This window comes from Pelobates fuscus, chromosome 4 (assembly GCF_036172605.1).
Source record: "Pelobates fuscus isolate aPelFus1 chromosome 4, aPelFus1.pri, whole genome shotgun sequence".
Classification (NCBI taxonomy): domain Eukaryota; kingdom Metazoa; phylum Chordata; class Amphibia; order Anura; family Pelobatidae; genus Pelobates; species Pelobates fuscus.
Window position 1 is genome coordinate 204,960,427 of NC_086320.1, and position 18,200 is coordinate 204,978,626.

An 18,200-nucleotide genomic window follows, 5' to 3' on the forward strand; every position below is an offset into this window, starting at 1 on the left:
TGCATGTCAAATAGATCTCACCTCAAACACAAAAAAATATTACACTTCCCACTGTGAGTTAGAACACCACCTACAAACTCCCACAACAAGCATACAATATATATATTGCCTATATAAGTATATATATATATGGTTTCATGTATTTTTTTATGTGGTGCCAGGTTTTCATATTAAAAGACTTCAACCACTCAAATTTTGAAGGGTTCCTACACCAATGAATTTATGGTACTGGGATATTTCTATCAGTATCATACTTAGTTATGTAGTGGGGGATTGTTTTAAATTTCTTAATATTCATTCTGGAACCACACCAGTGTCTGAAAATAAGGTGTTGCATAAACAGAATAAGTAATGTCGAGAAGTTAAACCAAAGGCTATTTTAGAGTTTTTCTGATGTGAAGTCTCTCCAAAGTCCCGCTACCCAGTGTATGTTTTAATAGTCCATGTTTAAATAATCATTTTTGAGACTCTCCTCTGGCATAGAATGCCCAACTATTTAAAATGTTATCAATGTAGAAGCTTACTACATTTCATGTTGGCGAAACATAGAAACGTAGAATCATGGAACGTGACGGCAAATAAGAACCATTCGGCCCATCTAGTCTGCCCAATTTTCTTGAAGTATCTACAAGGATGGGTATTTGATGATGTAATTGGTTTTCTATGGTTCCTGAAATGTTAATGGTGCCTAACACATTATATGTTGCAAATCCTTTTCCAGTATATTCTGAGTGTCACCAGTCATATGGTTGAAATTTTTCTGTGCTTTGCTGGCTACAACTTAGATCTCAGTAATATTTAAAAAAAAAAAAAAAAAAAAAGACATAAATAAAATTTTCTCAAACCCTACTAGCCAACTATTTTATAGATCAGACTATAGCAATTTTACTTATCAAATAACAAACAGTTCCTCTGTAAAACATATTTATAGGAAAAACTCATCAGGTTAGGGAGGAATTGAGGAACAGAAATGTTGGACATATGGTGCTATGGAATTATGTCCTCAGGTACAGTAACCGCAAAAGGACACATTTTTCAATGATACAATGATAGGACAGGAAATAACCCTTCCCACAGGGGTGCTTATTGGTATTTTTTTTTTCTTAATAAGTAAAAAAATAATAGCAATGATGCTTAAAACAGTTATACAATTGTGATATTGAAATACTTAATATGCCAGGGAATTGCGAACATATGAATACTTTTTCTGATACTTTATACACCACAATTGTGTTCTTTTCATACTCAATATAAGCATTACTTTTTAGAAAACTTTCACACAGTATGATATAGCGGTATAATAAAATGGTATAAAATAACATAGCAATTGATGGAAATTTGCCTTCAATAAGCATGCATTATGCATGCCAAACATTTTCTTATGCACACTTAACATATTCATTTTAGTATAAGCTTTTTATACGCCGTACGTATATTGAATTGCTGTCTACAGAGTTCTTTGTACTGCAAACAGAAGAACCCTTTGCTGCCACCTATCAGCTGTAATTTTAATTGCAGCATCCTAGCTTAAATCATTTACCTTTTTATTATTTTGAGTAGATGGAATATTATTAGGAAATAACAATAACTTGTTTATATTCACTTTGGGGGAATGTACTTTAACTGGTGTTTGTATTCTATTTAAAATTAAAATGCTTGAATATTTCTAAAACTGGCTATTGCTATTTCTTGATTGGTCTGTTATAAAACTACATATGAACGAATATACAATCTATATCATTAACTTTATTAAGCAAACTAGAGTGTGGAGTTGGGATATAGAAGCTATTAAGTGTAAGGCAAGAAAGGGCAAATTAGTATTTGAGAGGTTAAGTACCATTGCTGAGGCGGAGACCAACATGGGTGAGGGCATCTGACATGCCATGGGCGAAGGGAAGGGCTGTCGTTAAAGGTAGGGAGAAGGACAAGCATGGTAAAAAAAAATGGCTTTAACAGAGAGGAAATCAATAATATAGTAAACTAAAAGCAGGAGGGGCTGAAATTGTTGTATTTATATACTGATAGTAACTATGCTGCTGGTATCTATCTGGGATATTTACTAATGTGATAAATTCAGGGAATTCAAAGTGAATTTCAAATTTTAAAGGACACTCCTCTGCCCAAATACAAAATAAATCCAAAATCGCTGTTTACTTGCATGTATTTAATTATGCATGTTTTCATTGGAGTTATATCTATAACAGCTTGCAAAACATGCAGTTCTCTTGTTTTCTGCCTTTGCAAACCCTTCCCATCTAACCCCACCTAGGCTTTATGTGACTGTCCAATCACAGACTTCCCAATGCAGCTAAATTAGAAGTCTTTGCAACTCTGGACAGTTGGTGCCTCTTAAATTCAGTGCAAATACGCTAAAAAAAAAACAGGATGTAACAGGGCCTGAAAGCCAGGGTGTTGTAACCAGTATGATTTATAAAAGTGTAATGTTCTAATCTGAAATCTGCACTTTTTCTAAAATGAAAAAAACACTCTTCACACATAAAGCTTTTCAGCGAGCTTTAGGGATCTGGAATGTCCCTTTAAGGGCAAATATAGCATAATTGGAAAAGCTATACTTCCACTTTGGTTATTTTGGTCAAATTAAAATGATCACTTTAGTGAATAACTTTGCAAATGTATTAATAACGGTTCCTTAATATGTGATACTTCCGTATATACCGATAGCAACTATTCTACAAATTATGAGATTATTTCCTACATTGATTATATAATTTAAATAATGAATTAAATTAAGTTTTATGTTTTCAAGTTACATTTCAGATTTTGCTACAATATTTAGCATGTGGGACCATACAGTGACATCTTAAGACTAATGATACAACAAAAGTGTATGTAAGCTGTGTATAAACTATTTAACAACTGTATGGAAACAAAACATTCATATTTATGTAACTCTGTACCAAGCATTAAATAAAATGTAGTCAGGTGCACACAGTCAGACACACACTGTCTAATATACAGTTACCAAAAAGTACAGCCAGAGTGAATGATCAGGAAAAATCAATCACTGAGGATGTATTGGTTAAAGGGTATTAGGGCATAACCCAAAGTAATCATAAAGAGAGAAGAGACTGGAATGGGTTAACTACAGAAAGTGCTCCCAAAGGCAGTCTATACCATAGTTAAACTGCTCCACCAGTATAAAGCAACAAATTGCTAATCATAGAGCATAAATGGAACTAAAATAATAAATTTTTATTGACCCCTCTTGGGAAAAAAAAGTATATATAGAATCAGCGTGAAAAGTGTATAAACAGTGATAATAACAAAAAATAAATAATGAAATAAACTAAAGTGGGTTAATCTGTTAATCTGAGATGTAAGCAGTAGTTACACTCCGTATCTATTGGCCACTATAAATAACTGTATGTCAGCAGCTTATTTATTACAGTATATTTGTGGGCCATAGTGTTTATACACTTTTCACGTTGATTCTATATATACTTTTTTTCCCAAGAGGGGTCAATAAAAATTTATTATTTTAGTTCCATGTATGCTCTATGATTAGCAATTTGTTGCTTTATACTGGTGGATGAGTTTAACTAAGGGTATAGAGACTGCCTTTGGGGGCACTTTCTGTAGTTAACCCATTCCAGTCTCTTCTCTCTTTATAATATACAGTTACACACACCGACACATGCATACAGTTGCACACACAGTAAATGGCACACAGTCATACAAATAGTTATAGGCACACATGCAGTCACAAACAGTTACAGGCACACACACACAGAGTCACACCACACACATAATCACATGTCCACAGCCACGAACACAGTGACAGTCACTTTTATACACAGTCAGTCACACACAAACAGTTACAGTCCAACATACATAGTAACAAGCATACACATACAGTCACAGACACAGGCACAGACTGTTAGAGGCACACACAGTCACACACAGATAGGCATAGACAGCCACAGGCACACACACACAGTTACAGTCACACACACACAGTGCAAGCAGCCATTTGCAGAAATGCATAGCTGGGCCTTAGCCAGCAGAGTAAACCTCTGCAATTGCTTCTTTGGTGCTGGTGGCTGGTGGCGCCCCTTTCCATTTGGCGCCCAGGGCACATGTCCACCAGCCCCCCTAGATTGCCACAGGATCAGCTGCAACAATAAAACCACATGCTGAACACCCTATAGGTCTACCTCTTGGTGCCAAAACAGCTCTGAAGCATGGACTCCAAAAGACCTCTGAACATGTTCTGTGGCATCTAGTTGTTACATTAGCTGCAGATCCTTTAAGTCCTGCAAGTTGTGATGTAGGGCCTACATGGATCAAATTTGTTCTGCGAGCAGACCCAACAAATGCTTGGATTGAGATCTGGGGAATTTGGAGTCCAGGCAACACCTTGCACTCTTTGTCATGTTCCTCAAACAATTCCTGAACAATTTTTGCAGTGTGGCAGGGTGCATTATCCTGCTGAAAGAGGCTGCTGCCATCAGGGAACACCAGTGCCATTAAGGAATGTATGTGGTCTGAAACATTCTCTACATATATGGTATGTTTCAAAGTAACATTCATATGAATGCCAGAACCCAAGGTTTCTAAGCAGAACTTTGCCCAGAGCGTAACACTGCTTATGCTGTTCTGCCATCTTTCCATTGTGCATCTTGCTGCCATTTCTTCCCCAGGTAAATGATAGACATGCACCCGGCAATCCACCTGATCCAAAATAAATCATGATTCTTTAGAAAAGGCAACCTTCTTCCATTCCGTAATGGTCAAGTTCTGACGCTCATATCTCCATACAAGGTGCTTATGGTGGTGGACATAGGTCATCATGGGCACTCTGACCAGTCTGCAACTACGCAGCCCCATACACAGCAAACTAAGAGGCACTGTGTGTTTTGACAACTTTCTGTCATTGCCAGCATAACCTTTTTCAGCAATTTCAGCTACACTAGCTCTTTTGTGATTGGACCAGATGGGCTAGCCTTCCCAGGCTAGCGATGCCCACGTGCATCAACAAGCCTTGGGTGCCAATGGCCTGGATGCCAGTTCACCGGTTGTCCTTCCTGGCACTATTTTTGGTATATACTAACCCCTGCATACCAGGAATACCCTAAAAGACTTACCGCGTTGGAGATAATCTGAACCAATCATCTAGCCATCACTATTTGGCCCCTGTTATAGTCACTCAGATCTTTTCACTTGCCCATTTTTCCTGCTTCCAACACAAGAAATTCAAGAACTGACTGTTCACCTGCTGCCCAATATATCCCACACCTTGACCAATGCCATTGTAATGATATAATCTATGTTATTTACTTCAAATGTCAATGGTTTTACAGTTGCGTCTGATCAGTGTATATATTAGTAACTAAGATGCTAACATTATATGGAAATGGGCATAGTACTAAGAAGAGGTTAGAGTACCAACACCAGAGTTTGTAAGACTGGTCAGTAGGTGTGGCTATTACAATTGTACATAGTTATGGAATGTAGTACAGACTGCCCATTTTTGGTGTGTCTCTATGAACAATTGACTCTGATTCAAACTAATAGTTATGTTATTATTAATAGTTATGTTATGCAATCCCCGTTGTTTCCCTTTACCAGTAAAGCTCTTCATGTAAATCCTTCTTAAGTTCTTCAAGCAAGCATAACTAACAAAGACTTTACTAAAATATTGCACAGCCTAATAGAGCTAGATATCCTTAATTGTGTACACTAATATCCTGTATGTGATTTTTCAAATGAAACAAATACCCTGATACAATTCATTTGTCTGAGAATGAAAATGCTAATAGGAAGCTAGCAATGAAAATAGGTTTAAATTGAAATTCTGTGCTTCAAAGGATTGCCAAAATGTGCAGGCTAGTAAGGTTGTGCACAAGAGGGAGTTGTGATGGATTGACAATCTTTTTCCAAAAGTTAGGTCCGACTAGGCAGGCAATGTCTAAAAAACAATACGATTGCAAAAGTTGCTAAAACAGTACTTTTCACAAAATTGTTATTATGATTTATTGTTCCATTTTGCAAGTACTAAATATTTACATTTGTTTACATGATCTATTTTTGAACGTATTAATGTTTACATTTGTTTATATCATGTAATATAATGATAAAACGAAAATTAAATAAAAACACAAAAAGCCTCTTTTACATTTGCCAGTCATACAAAAATTTTATTAGCTCACTTTTGTCTGTCAAATTTTAAATATGGAATGTTGCAATGTATACCAGCAGATCTTATTCATTTAAAACCTGAGATATATTCCATTTAAATATAAAACAATTTCTAATATTGCTAAAGATTCATACTATTTCGATAGTATTACTATTCCTAGTCTGTTTGTTTCATTGTTCTTCAATAAACCACTGAGACATTTTAATCTAATGCAATAATCTGCATAGACATTCAGGTGCCTACTCCATCTAAGTGGGACACAGTGGTTTTGAACACATTTTCTTTAGCAATATAGGACTTGATATTAATTGGACGTATTACATATATAGTCAATGAGTCTTAAGACAGTTGCAAACATCCAGAGAACATGGGATTTATTTACAGGGACTTGTGGAGGCTTGAAAACCAATTTATTAAAACCATGGACAAAATAGCTGAGTAAAGTGTGACAAAATGTGTTATTTTCACCTATATTATGTTTATTTACAGATTTCACTAAAGTGTGAATTTTTATGAATTTATAGTCACCAAAATAACTTTAGTTCTGGTGTATATATCATGCCCCTGCAGTCCCACGGTTCAATTCTCTGCCATTTAGGAGGTAAAACACTTTGTTTAGTCACACCTCCTTGCATGTGACTTGCACAGCCTTCCTAAACACTTCCTGTAAAGAGAGACCTAATGTTTAAACTTCCTTTATTGTACAGTCTGTTTAATTTAGAATGTCTTATGTCCTTCACTGTTAAGAGCTTGCTAGACATTGCAGGGTCATCCTGTGTGTGATTAAAGTTCAATGTACAGAGCAGGAGATAAAATGTGTAAAGTAAGTTAACATGTGATTGAAAACTAACCATGCATTCCATGCAAGCTGTGTGTGTATCACAGCTAAGGGAGGTGTGACTAGGGATGCATGTTTACATTAAGGTTAATCCAGCCTCTAGAGGCTGTCTCATTGACAGCCGCTAGAGGCACTTCTGCGATTCTCACTGTGATTTTCACAGTGAGAAGACTCCAGCGTACATAGGAAAGCATTGAGAAATCTTTCCTATGGACTGATTGAATGCGCGCATTCAGCAGATGCCGTCGGAAGAGGGAGGAGAGTAAGTAAGGTAAGTGTTTAACCACTTAATCCCTCTTGAGCCTGGCGGGAGGGGGACCCTGAGGGTGGGGGGGACCTATTAACACTATAGTGCCAGGAAAACAAGTTTGTGATCCTTTAATAAAAATGACATAACACGTGCCTTACATATCTTCCTCTGTTCACCAATATGTAACAACTGAGTCAAGGTATATCCTGATCCCTTGTAACTAGAATCATAGTTACATAGAGGCTTTCAGTAGTATCTTTTTATGTAATCAGACTTTTACTTTTACGCTTGATCACCAGGACAACCTTGGGGATTTTATGGAAACAATATTTATCAAAGCTAACCAAAATAATTAATTTAAAGCCAGAAGGTCAACTCAGTTATTTGGCACAGGAAGGAGGCAAATATAACAACCCTTTCCCTTTTTGTTGTTGTATCTCTGCAATGCCCCAACACCATTTTGTTAGGGAAATTACAAAGACACGTACTTGCATTTATATACACACACATACCCATATTCACGTTCATATATAAACACAAACATTCATACAGACACATGCTCACATACATATACCTAAACACACACAAACATTTATTTGCATACATGCTCACATTCATATACACATACTTAAATTCATGTACAGACACATACAGGTGATACTCGAAAAATTAGAATATCGTGCAAAAGTTCATTTATTTCATTAATGCAACGTAAAAGGGGAAACTAACATAGGAGATAGACGCATTACATGCAAAGCAAGATAGTTCAAGCCGTGATTTGTCATAAGTGCGATGATTATGGCTTACAGCTCATGAAAACCCCAAATCTCAGTAAATTAGAATATTGTGAAAAGGTGCAATATTCTAGCTCACAGTGTCCCACTCTAATCAGCTAAGTAAGCCATAACACCTGCAAAGGGTTTCTGAGCCTTTAACCCCTTGAGTTGTGCAGAAAACCATCATTGACACCCTCCATAAAGAGGGAAAGCCTCAAAAGGTAATTGTGAAGGAAGTTGGATGTTCCCAAAGTGCTGGATCAAAGCACGCTAATAGAACGTTATGTGGAAGGGAAAAGTGTGGAAGAAAAAGGTGCACAAGCAGCAGGATATACCTTGACTCAGTTTTTACATATTGGAGAACAGAGGAAGATATGTAAGGCACATATTATGTCATTTCTATTATTATTATTATTATTATTATTGCATTACAGAAATAAATGAACTTTTGCACAATATTCTAATTTTCGAGTGTCACCTGTACATGAATACTTACTCACAATCATTTATACACACTGATCGCAACTGATCACTTGCCACCATTTGAATCTACAGAGTAGACTCTTCCTAATGTGGAAACAAGTGCCTTCTCTGGTGAGAGGGGGTGCTCTATCCACCTACCTGCCCTCCGTCACCTGAGCACCCCAAGTTAGTACACCACTGCATACATCAGAGGATTGTTTCTGCAGATTTACTATGTTTTTCTTTGATAAATACAACTACAATGCTTTCTATGTTTTATTGTTTTTATTTGTCTTTTGATGTTAAAGGACCACTTCAGCTCAATGAAGTGGTCTGGGTGCCAGGTCCCCGTAGTTTTAACCCTGCAGCTGTAAACATAGCAGTTTCAGAGAAATTGCTATGTTTATATTGAGCGTTAATTCAGCCTCTACTGGCTGTCTCCCTGGCAGCCACAAGAGGCCGCTTCCGTGATTCTCAGTGTGAAAATTGCATTGAGGACACGCTGGATGCCTATAGGAAAGCATTGAGTAATGCTTTCCTATGGGTGGTTTGAATGCATGCACGGCTCTGGCCGCGTATGCGCATTCGGAGCTGACGTCGGCAGGGGGAGGAGAAGTCACCAGCCCAGCGCTGGATTAAGGTAAGTGGCTGAAGGGGTTTCAGCCCCTTCAGCCAAGCATGAGGGGGGCCCTGAGGGAGGGAAGGGGACCTAATAACCCTATAGTGCCAGGGAAACAAATTTGTTTTCCTGGCACTATAGTGCTCCTTTTAATGGTATACATTTATTTTTGAAGGATTGCGCGCTGACCGTATTTTTCTTTATTTTCTATTGACTATATTTTATTTTTTGTACTTATTTGAAATATACCGGGGACTGATAAATGATTTGACATACATCAGCAGCTGCAATAATTCATTTATATATTGGCTTTTATTTTCTTTAAGTACTGTAGCAACTACATATTCCTCAATATTTTAGTCTAGCTTTTCAAAACAGTCAATATGTTGTTTTTCAATATGTTCCTTTCAAGAAACTCATTATTTTGCTTTATTGAAAAATCAAATAGTGTACCTTAGCACAATAGCCAAAGTACCTGTCGATGACAAGATGTTGTAGTAAGATTTTCATTTCATTGAATTGCATTGTGTTCCGGATTCTGTTCAAAGCAGCACATTTTATTCACTCTTTCAACAGTGTACAACATTATAAAATATATATATATATATAGTATATTAATGAATATATCTATCTGTTTGTCCGTCTGTCCATTGTTCAACCATCCATCTCTTAAAAGGAACACTATAGTCACCAGAACAACTACAGCGTATTGCATTGGTTCTGGTGAGTAGAATCATTCCCTTCAGGATTTTTGCAGTAAACAATGTATTTTCAGAGAAATACAGTGTTTACATTACAGCCTAGTGATAACTCCACTGGCCACTCCTCAGATGGCTGCTAGAGGTGCTTCCTGGGGCAATGCTGCACACTGTGCAGTACTGCCATTCAGTGTCTCCACCCTCTCCATGCAGACACTGAAATTTCCTCATGGCCAGGTTTGTGTTTGACTTGACTTCACTGCCAGACTACTAAAGATTGCGCTAAATAAAAAAAGAACTGGCACCATAAAACAACAAGGTAACAACAAGGAAGCATAGATTTAAAAAAAAACTGCCGAGGGGCACTAGGATGCAAAAAAGAGTCAGGGAGGGGGTGTAGAAATTACAATAAAGTGCCCTTCTTTTTCAGTCAGTAATTATATAAGTAATGAGGTGCTAGGGGCTGGTGCAGCCACATTACCAGCTATGGGCTGGTGCGGCCGGAGAGAGCACTATAGGGAGGGAGCTTTCTGTGCCTCTCCTGGTCTACCCTGCTCTCGAGCCTGGCCCCCACACTCAAGCTCTGGCCCCCCCAGACTCAAGCATGTGACCTCACTGACAGGAAGAGGCTGGAAAGTTGGAGCTTTACCCCCTCCCCCCTGTGCTCTTACAGCATTTAGTGCCAGGTTGGCTTACTGAACAAGACATGACTGAGAATGAGCTTGTGTGTGTATGTAACGGCTACCGAGCGAGCTTGTCTGTAGTGAGCATGTGTGTATCAGTAAGCTTGTCTGTAGTGAGCGTGTGTGTGTCAGTGATCTTGTTATTAGTGAGCATGTCTGTGTCAGTGAGCTTGTCTGTAGTGAGCTTGTGTCAGTGATCCTGTTAGTAGTGAGCATGTGTGTCAGTAAGCTTGTCTTTAATGAGCATGTGTGTGTCATAGAGCATGTCTGTAGTAAGCCTCTGTGTGTGTCAGAGAGTTTGTCTGTACAAAGTTTGTGTGTGTACCAGTAAGCTTGTCTGTGTGTGTCAGTGATCTTGTGCGTCAATGAACATCAGTGAGCCTTTTTGTGTGTATCAGTGATCTTGTGTAATTTATAAACATATATATATATATATATTTATATACAGTGAGGGAAAAAGTATTTGATCCCCTGCTGATTTTGAATTTGTGTCCACTGACAAAGAAATGAGCAGTCTATAATTTTAATGGTAGGTGTATTTTAACAGTGAGAGACAGAATAACAAAAATAAAAATCCAGAAAAACGCATGTCAAAAAAGTTATACATTGATTTGCATGTCAATGAGTGAAATAAGTATTTAATCCCCCTATGAATCAGATTTCTGTCTTCCAGGTGTCTTTTATAAGGTAACGAGCTGAGATTAGGAGCACTCTTTTAAAGGGAGTGCTCCTAATCTCAGCTCATCAACTGTATAAAAGACACCTGTCCACAGAAGCAATCAATCAGATTCTAAACTCTCCACCATGGCCAAGACCAACAAGCTGTCCAAGGATGTCAGGGACAGAATTGTAGACTTACAAAAGCCTGGAATGGGCTACAAGGCCATTGCCAAGCAGCATGGTGAAAAGATGACAACAGTTGGTGTGATTATTCGCAAATGAAAGAAACACAAAATAACTGTCAGTCTCACTCGGTCTGGTGCTCCATGCACCTCGTGGAGTTTCAATGATCATGAGAATGGTGAGGAATCAACCCAGAACTACACGGGAGGATCTTGTTAATGATTACAAAGCAGCTGGGACCATAGTCATCAAGAAAATAATTGGTATCACACTATGCTGTGAAGGACTTAAATCCTGCAGCACCTGCAAGGTCCCCCTGCTCAAGAAAGCATATGTACAGGCCCATCTGAAGTTTACCAATGAACATCTGGATGATTCAGATGAGAATTAGGTGAAAGTGTTGTGGTCAGATGAGACCAAAATCGAGCTCTTTGGCATCAACTCAACTCGCCGTGTTTGGATGAGGAGGAATGCTGCCTATGACCCCAAGAACACCATCCTCATCGTCAAACATGGAGGTGGAGACATTATGCTTTGGGGGGGTTCTGCTGAGGGGACAGAACAACTGCATCAAAGGGATGATGAACGGGCCCATGTACCTTCAAATCTTGGGTGAGAACCTCCTTCCCTCAGCCATGGCATTGAAAATGGGTCATGGATGGGTATTCCAGCATGACAATGACCCAAAACACACAGCCAAGGCAACAAAGAAGTGGTTCAAGCAGAAGCACATTAAGGTCCTGGAGTGGCCTAGCCAGTCTCCAGACCCTAATCCCATAGAAAATATGTGGAGGGAGCTGAAGGTTCGAATTGCCAAATGTCAGCTTCGAAACCTTAATGACTTGGAGAGGATCTGCAAAGAGGAGTGGGACAAAATCTCTCCTGAGATGTGTGCAAACCTGGTGGCCAACTACAAGAAACGTCTGACCTCTGTGATAGCCAACAAGGGATGTTCCACCTAGTACTAAGTCAAAGGGGTCAAATACTTATTTCACTCAATGACATACAAATCAGTTTATAACTTTTTTGCCATGCGATTTTCTGGATTTTTTGGGGGGGGGCGTGCGTGCGTGTGTGTGTGTGTGTGTACCAGTTAACATCACTCCTCACCAAAGAGAAGCAGTTCCAACCATCACATTAGAGGTGAGTTAATTAAATGTTTGACCAAATATAGCAGGCTAATTTTTAAGTTGATAAGTTGATCATCACTATCCAATAGACCCTTGGTAGAAAAAAAGTTTCTCGACTGCTTTTATAAAGGACGAAGCAGAACTTATTTGGAGGTTGTGAATACGTATGCAACCAACAAGATTGTGCTTGTTTTTGTTTACTTAACATTTGTATCACAATGAATATAATACAATCATCTGTCATCATATATATATTGTGTAAATCCAAAAGTAAAAAAATCCCAATAAAATAAGATTTAATTCCATACTGTTACAGGAGGGAAATTAATTGTGCAAGGTATTGTACCTTCCCTAACTTTGTTACTGCTTTACTGGAAATCCATCAGGACCTCAGTCAGTCCATCTGCATTGCACAATTAATTTATAAATTAGGCCACTGCTTTTTATGTTGTAAACAAGCCTGTATTGCTGTCTGTAAAGTGATGCTGAGTAGCAGCTAGTGATAGGAAGAGCAAGGAAGGTTATTATGAACACACTGTGCAATAAGGAAAATGAAAAAAAAAGTAAGGTATTTTTTAGGAAGTGTGTAGAGAGGCCTCACAGAGGTGTGGCCAGGGCTTCATTATGTAATTTAACTCCTAAATGGTAAAAAAAAATATACAGTTAGACTACATGGGCCTAATTTATACACCAAAACTACTTCATTAAGTTAAAGTTCCTAAAGTATCCCTTCACAAGGGAAATTTTTATTTTATAATGTATAGTAGCTGAAGTTGTTTTGGTGCTAAGAATGTAACAATTTTTTCTAAACTTTCAAACATAAGGTTATCTAATGGATAATGTCACGTTATTGCTCTTCTCCTACACAATACAAAATCTAAAAAAGTAATTTCTATATATATATTTATTTAGGAAAGTTTTAACAGCAATCAATACATTTGTTGATTTGTCCTACATTTACATTATAGCTGTACATCTCTTCTTTTTTAAATATTTTATTTAATATTGTTGTCTATAAAAATGATAGTGACGAGGTTAAAGGATGTGCAAATAGATTTTCATTACTTAAGCATTATAAGCAATTCTACATCATAAGATATTACCATACATGTCAAATATAATTGCTACATGCACTTTGCTTGATTACATGTTATTGAGAATTTTTAAATGACAGACTGAATGTTTTACAGTTAAATCACCCTTTAAAAATGTGAAGTCATAACATGTCTAAATGAGAACATGATTTTAAAGTATCCTAGATACAGCCTTATTTATCAAGAACAATGTAAAATCTGGATAGAAACGAATGACATAGTTCTAACGTAAGCTCAGGCTTGGCTTGATCAATATTTTAATGTTATATAAAGTAGGAAAGTTACAATTAGCTTTCACTAATATTCAGACATGCCCTGAAGCTTATATTTTATTAACCAATTCAATGGTACTCCTTTTATGGACCCCACAAGAATGAAAGTGTGCACTGATCCTACTGTGAACCAAATACGTGTCTTTAAGATGAAGTACTTACATGAACACTTCAAGTACCATAACCCCTGTGGCCCACTGTAGTGAACCTGGTACCATATATGCCCTGGTACCCTGCCAAGATAAGTAGTCAAACCATTTGGAAATAGTTTGACAATGTACATGAGATGCACTGGCCATCTCCATATTTGTTGCCGGTAACTCCCTGCAATGAGTTAAGCCCAGCGGTGCAGAGCTTTGCTCATCGCCCACGAGCTGACACACTCAGCCAATGAGCTGGCCCTGCACAGCAGATCTTAGATCAGTGGAGTTTCTGGATTCAGAAGAGGCTGTGACTGGTACCTGGCAGATCTCAGGTAAGTTGTCATATTATTCACAAACAGTTTCACTACTTACCATGGGAGAACACCAGGGTGGACTGTATTGGTTGTAGGGCAGGCTGAAGAGGTTATGGTGTTTTAGACTGTTCCTTTAAACAATGAGCTTTCGCATATTTATGAGCAGTCTTCATAGTTTCACACTATCTCCAAAATAAAGTATGACACTATAGCTGATGATGTAATGGCTAGTAAAGTAACAGGTATTTACCTAGCTTGAATTCTAGAAGTGGATCCTTGTCATCCAAAGAGACATAAATGATTTATTCTACTGAGATTCAAGCAGTACTCATGCAGTACTTGGCTCTGCAACTTCTATTTAAGTAATGAGACAGAACAGGTTCAGGATGTGGCAGCTGTACAGTAAGCGCTACGTGGATGTTCAGTTATATTTTTGTAGAATTTGCTGATCTTTGTTATTTCAGTACCATATACATTTTGCCATATTTTTCAATAACCAGTAATGAACATTTAATGCTACTAACGCTAATTGCAATTTTGAATTAAAGCATTAACCCTTGAAATTGCTAAGGGGTTTGTAATACGTTGCATTACAAACCATCGGTCCGATAAGTAAAAGTGATTTTAATAAAACAATACAATTTGGACATATTTAGCATCTACACAGGTATATAAAAGAATTGCTGCCCAAACGAAATGCATGTTTGCAACAACTACATAAAATCATCAAAAGTGATACAAAAAAAAATTAAGAGTCAAATTGCAACTTTGATGTTAGCTCTGCTTCATACAAAAATAAATAATTTACAATCACAAAGTAAAAAAAAATACCTTGTAATTTCATGTGTTGCAAATCCCTAGTTCTTGTATCTTCTGCAGTGAGTACTCATGAAACTAGGAAGTGGCTGAAAAATTCTCAACTAATCATGGTAAATTTGCGCACGTTTCGTGCTCTGCATAGACCACTGTTCAACAGAGGTATATGTCAGAAATAATTCAGTCGTCAGCTTTCTTTTGGAGCATGTAAGTTAACATTTAGAAATTGATCATATAGTTTCATTCATATTTTGAATTAACAAAGCAAATTGCTGCAAGCACTGCACTATGATATAGGAGGTATTAGGTAACTGAAACCATTGAGAATCTTTCATTGTTTTATGTTTTTTGTTTGTATTTTGTTCATGAATGAGATTATAGAAGTCATTTTTATGAGTAGATTAAGGAGCTCACTTACATCCGCTACAGGATCGAGTCAAGTACATCTGTATTGTTGCATTTAAAAACAAAATGCTATACATATGGAGGAAGGGACATACAGTATTTATGTCACATATATTTATTAATACATTTTATAAATAAAGAAAGCGAATTAAGTCGGCCCGTTTGTACTTGGATAGTTCTTCTCAGATCTTAAATATGTTCATGTGTGATTACTAAAAATCACAGGATATTGGTGTCTCTATTTTTATTTTACTTGCGTCCATATTTTTTGCCCCTCAAATTTAAAATATTCATCACTTCAAATTAAATTTACTGAATTCCCATGGAGAGGAGTGTTCCTATTTTACAGAAATAAATATTTTGAGTTCAAATATCTTTTTCTACATCATGTTTCTACATCATGAACTATTCAACTATTCAACTAATAATATTTTGATCATCAGTGTGTTTTTATTCCATAAACCATAAAAAGATAAATTTTATGAATAATCTTGTAAAATGGAAAAAGCACTGCAAACATTTCTAGGAAGTCTTTGTAGTTATGGTAGATTTAAATTAATCTACGTGCACATCAAGAAGAGCATTCTTGGCCATAATCTTTTGAAGATACTGTGTATCCTTCAAACATATTGACATCTAACGAAGAAGCTCTGTTATTCACACGGCTTATACTAAAGGTAGATCTTGATTTGTTGATAATGTGGTTCATTTAAAAATACCCCAATCAATATTGCATGCCACTTTCTTGAAAGAATGTATCTGTAATCTTTATACAGGGCATAAACAGAGCAAACTCAATGTCTTATTTATATGATTCCTATTATGTGTGTAATTTTTTAAACAGGTAAGAACTTGGATTTTGACTGTGGGCTATACAACTGCTTTCGGAGCAATGTTTGCAAAAACGTGGAGAGTTCATGCAATTTTCAAGAATGTGAAAATGAAGAAAAAGGTAAGCATTATGAATATGATGTATTATTGTAATATAAGCTAATAAATTGTTACATTAAAAAGTTTTTCTACTGATCTATATTGTTTGAGTTTTATCCTTTATATTATACACATGATTGAGTCAAAGACACTTACTAGGTAACTTGCCAATGTCTTAATGACATTAATGCCATCACCATAAGAGACATAGTGGCACATGTGCAATACAAACACCAGACATCAATGAATATAAACTATGTGTATCCCAATGGTTTTAGCATCTGCCCAGAGCTCTCTAACTGATGGACACTGGCATCCATTGATAAAGCCTAGAGAATGAATTTGACACTAACCCTGGTGCTTAAAAATGTAATCACACTGTCAGGTAACCGTTCAGGAAGGAGGTCTGTGCCCCAGCTACACAGAAGTCTAAAACATCAAAGCTTGAGTAATTGAGTAATATAAGTTTGTTTGCTCTTCTCTGATCACAAATGTCATCTTATACACTGTCATCACACTATTAGTAATGATGAAAGTGACCCTGTCATGACAGGTAATATCTCCTGAGCAAAGAATATATAATTTATTGTAAGTATAAATTATATGTTTATTGTTTAACCCCTTAAGGACCAAACTTCTGGAATAAAAGGGAATCATGACATGTCACACATGTCATGTGTCCTTAAGGGGTTAAGGAAATGATCATTTAATATGTATGCCATGTCCAGCACAGTCTGTGCCCCCACCACTGCTTGGGAATAGTTTACCAAGTAGGATACACCTTCCAATCATGATGGTGCGTTTACTTTATAGCCAGCACATCAACATCAGGGCTGAATGGCCTCTGTCACTACATTCCAAAGTATGTTAAGCAGAGAGTGATAAAAATAACCATCAGCATAGCTTTATATGCCAAGAACTGATTGATAGGTGAGGTTAGGGCATATCTGAATTTAGATTGATCATCAATCATTAAATCATTATATTTACTAGTAATTTTGATAGCACAATGTATAGAGAGAAGTTCCACCTCTTTAATTTTATAAAATGTTGTGTATAACATAACAGGTACACTGTGTCCTGCTGTGTTTAGATACAAATCCTCCAGTAGATGAAGTCATGAATCCTACGTAGCCATGCCTTATTTTATCTTTTTCAATTGGGTGATAACAAAACAGGGACAGATTCTCTTGATCTATCTGTAAATAAAAAGCTTGTTTTCAGGTGACAGGTTCACTTTAAAACTGTCAGTACAGCAAGTGAAAGATTAGCTAGTAATGTATTGTGATTAAAAGGAATCCCTCTTCCAATGTTGTGTGTGTAGTGGTTAAATTGTTATTGATTACTATCTAGCTATTGATTTATTTTGCTCAGTCGTGTCTGCATAATATAAATGAATGGATTGCATGCCATAGCTGATCTTATTAGAACCTGTTCTAGTCTAAGTAACCTATAGGGGTGTGCCAGGTTACTCAGAGCATTCCGTACCTTGATTGAAATGTATATGTACTAGAGTAGGAGAAGTTCCACAGGAAGATCATGCTTGCGCTCTTTATCAAACATTTGCTTCCTCTTCATGTACAATTTACTAAAGCCATTCATCAAGATATAGCATATTATCTTATTGCTCTACGATATTATTTGTTCATACTATAGAGGTCTGTGCCAAACAACACAAAGACCTTAGTTCCCTTATTATTCCAAAAGGGTAAAACAAACCCCATCGCTTCCAGCAAATGTGGATAAGCAGTACATATTTCACAAATT

The 18,200-nt window shown here is 36.9% G+C and overlaps 1 protein-coding gene across 2 annotated transcripts in view; it reads left to right on the plus strand.

Moving 5' to 3' along the window:
- GABBR2 (gamma-aminobutyric acid type B receptor subunit 2) overlaps positions 1-18,200 on the plus strand; it is a 630,870-nt gene that overhangs the window by 506,628 nt on the left and 106,042 nt on the right. For both annotated transcript variants that reach the window (XM_063451858.1, XM_063451859.1), the window contains exon 12: positions 16,348-16,455. In XM_063451858.1, the coding sequence (XP_063307928.1) occupies positions 16,348-16,455 (108 nt within the window). The remainder of the gene's footprint in view (positions 1-16,347; positions 16,456-18,200) is intronic.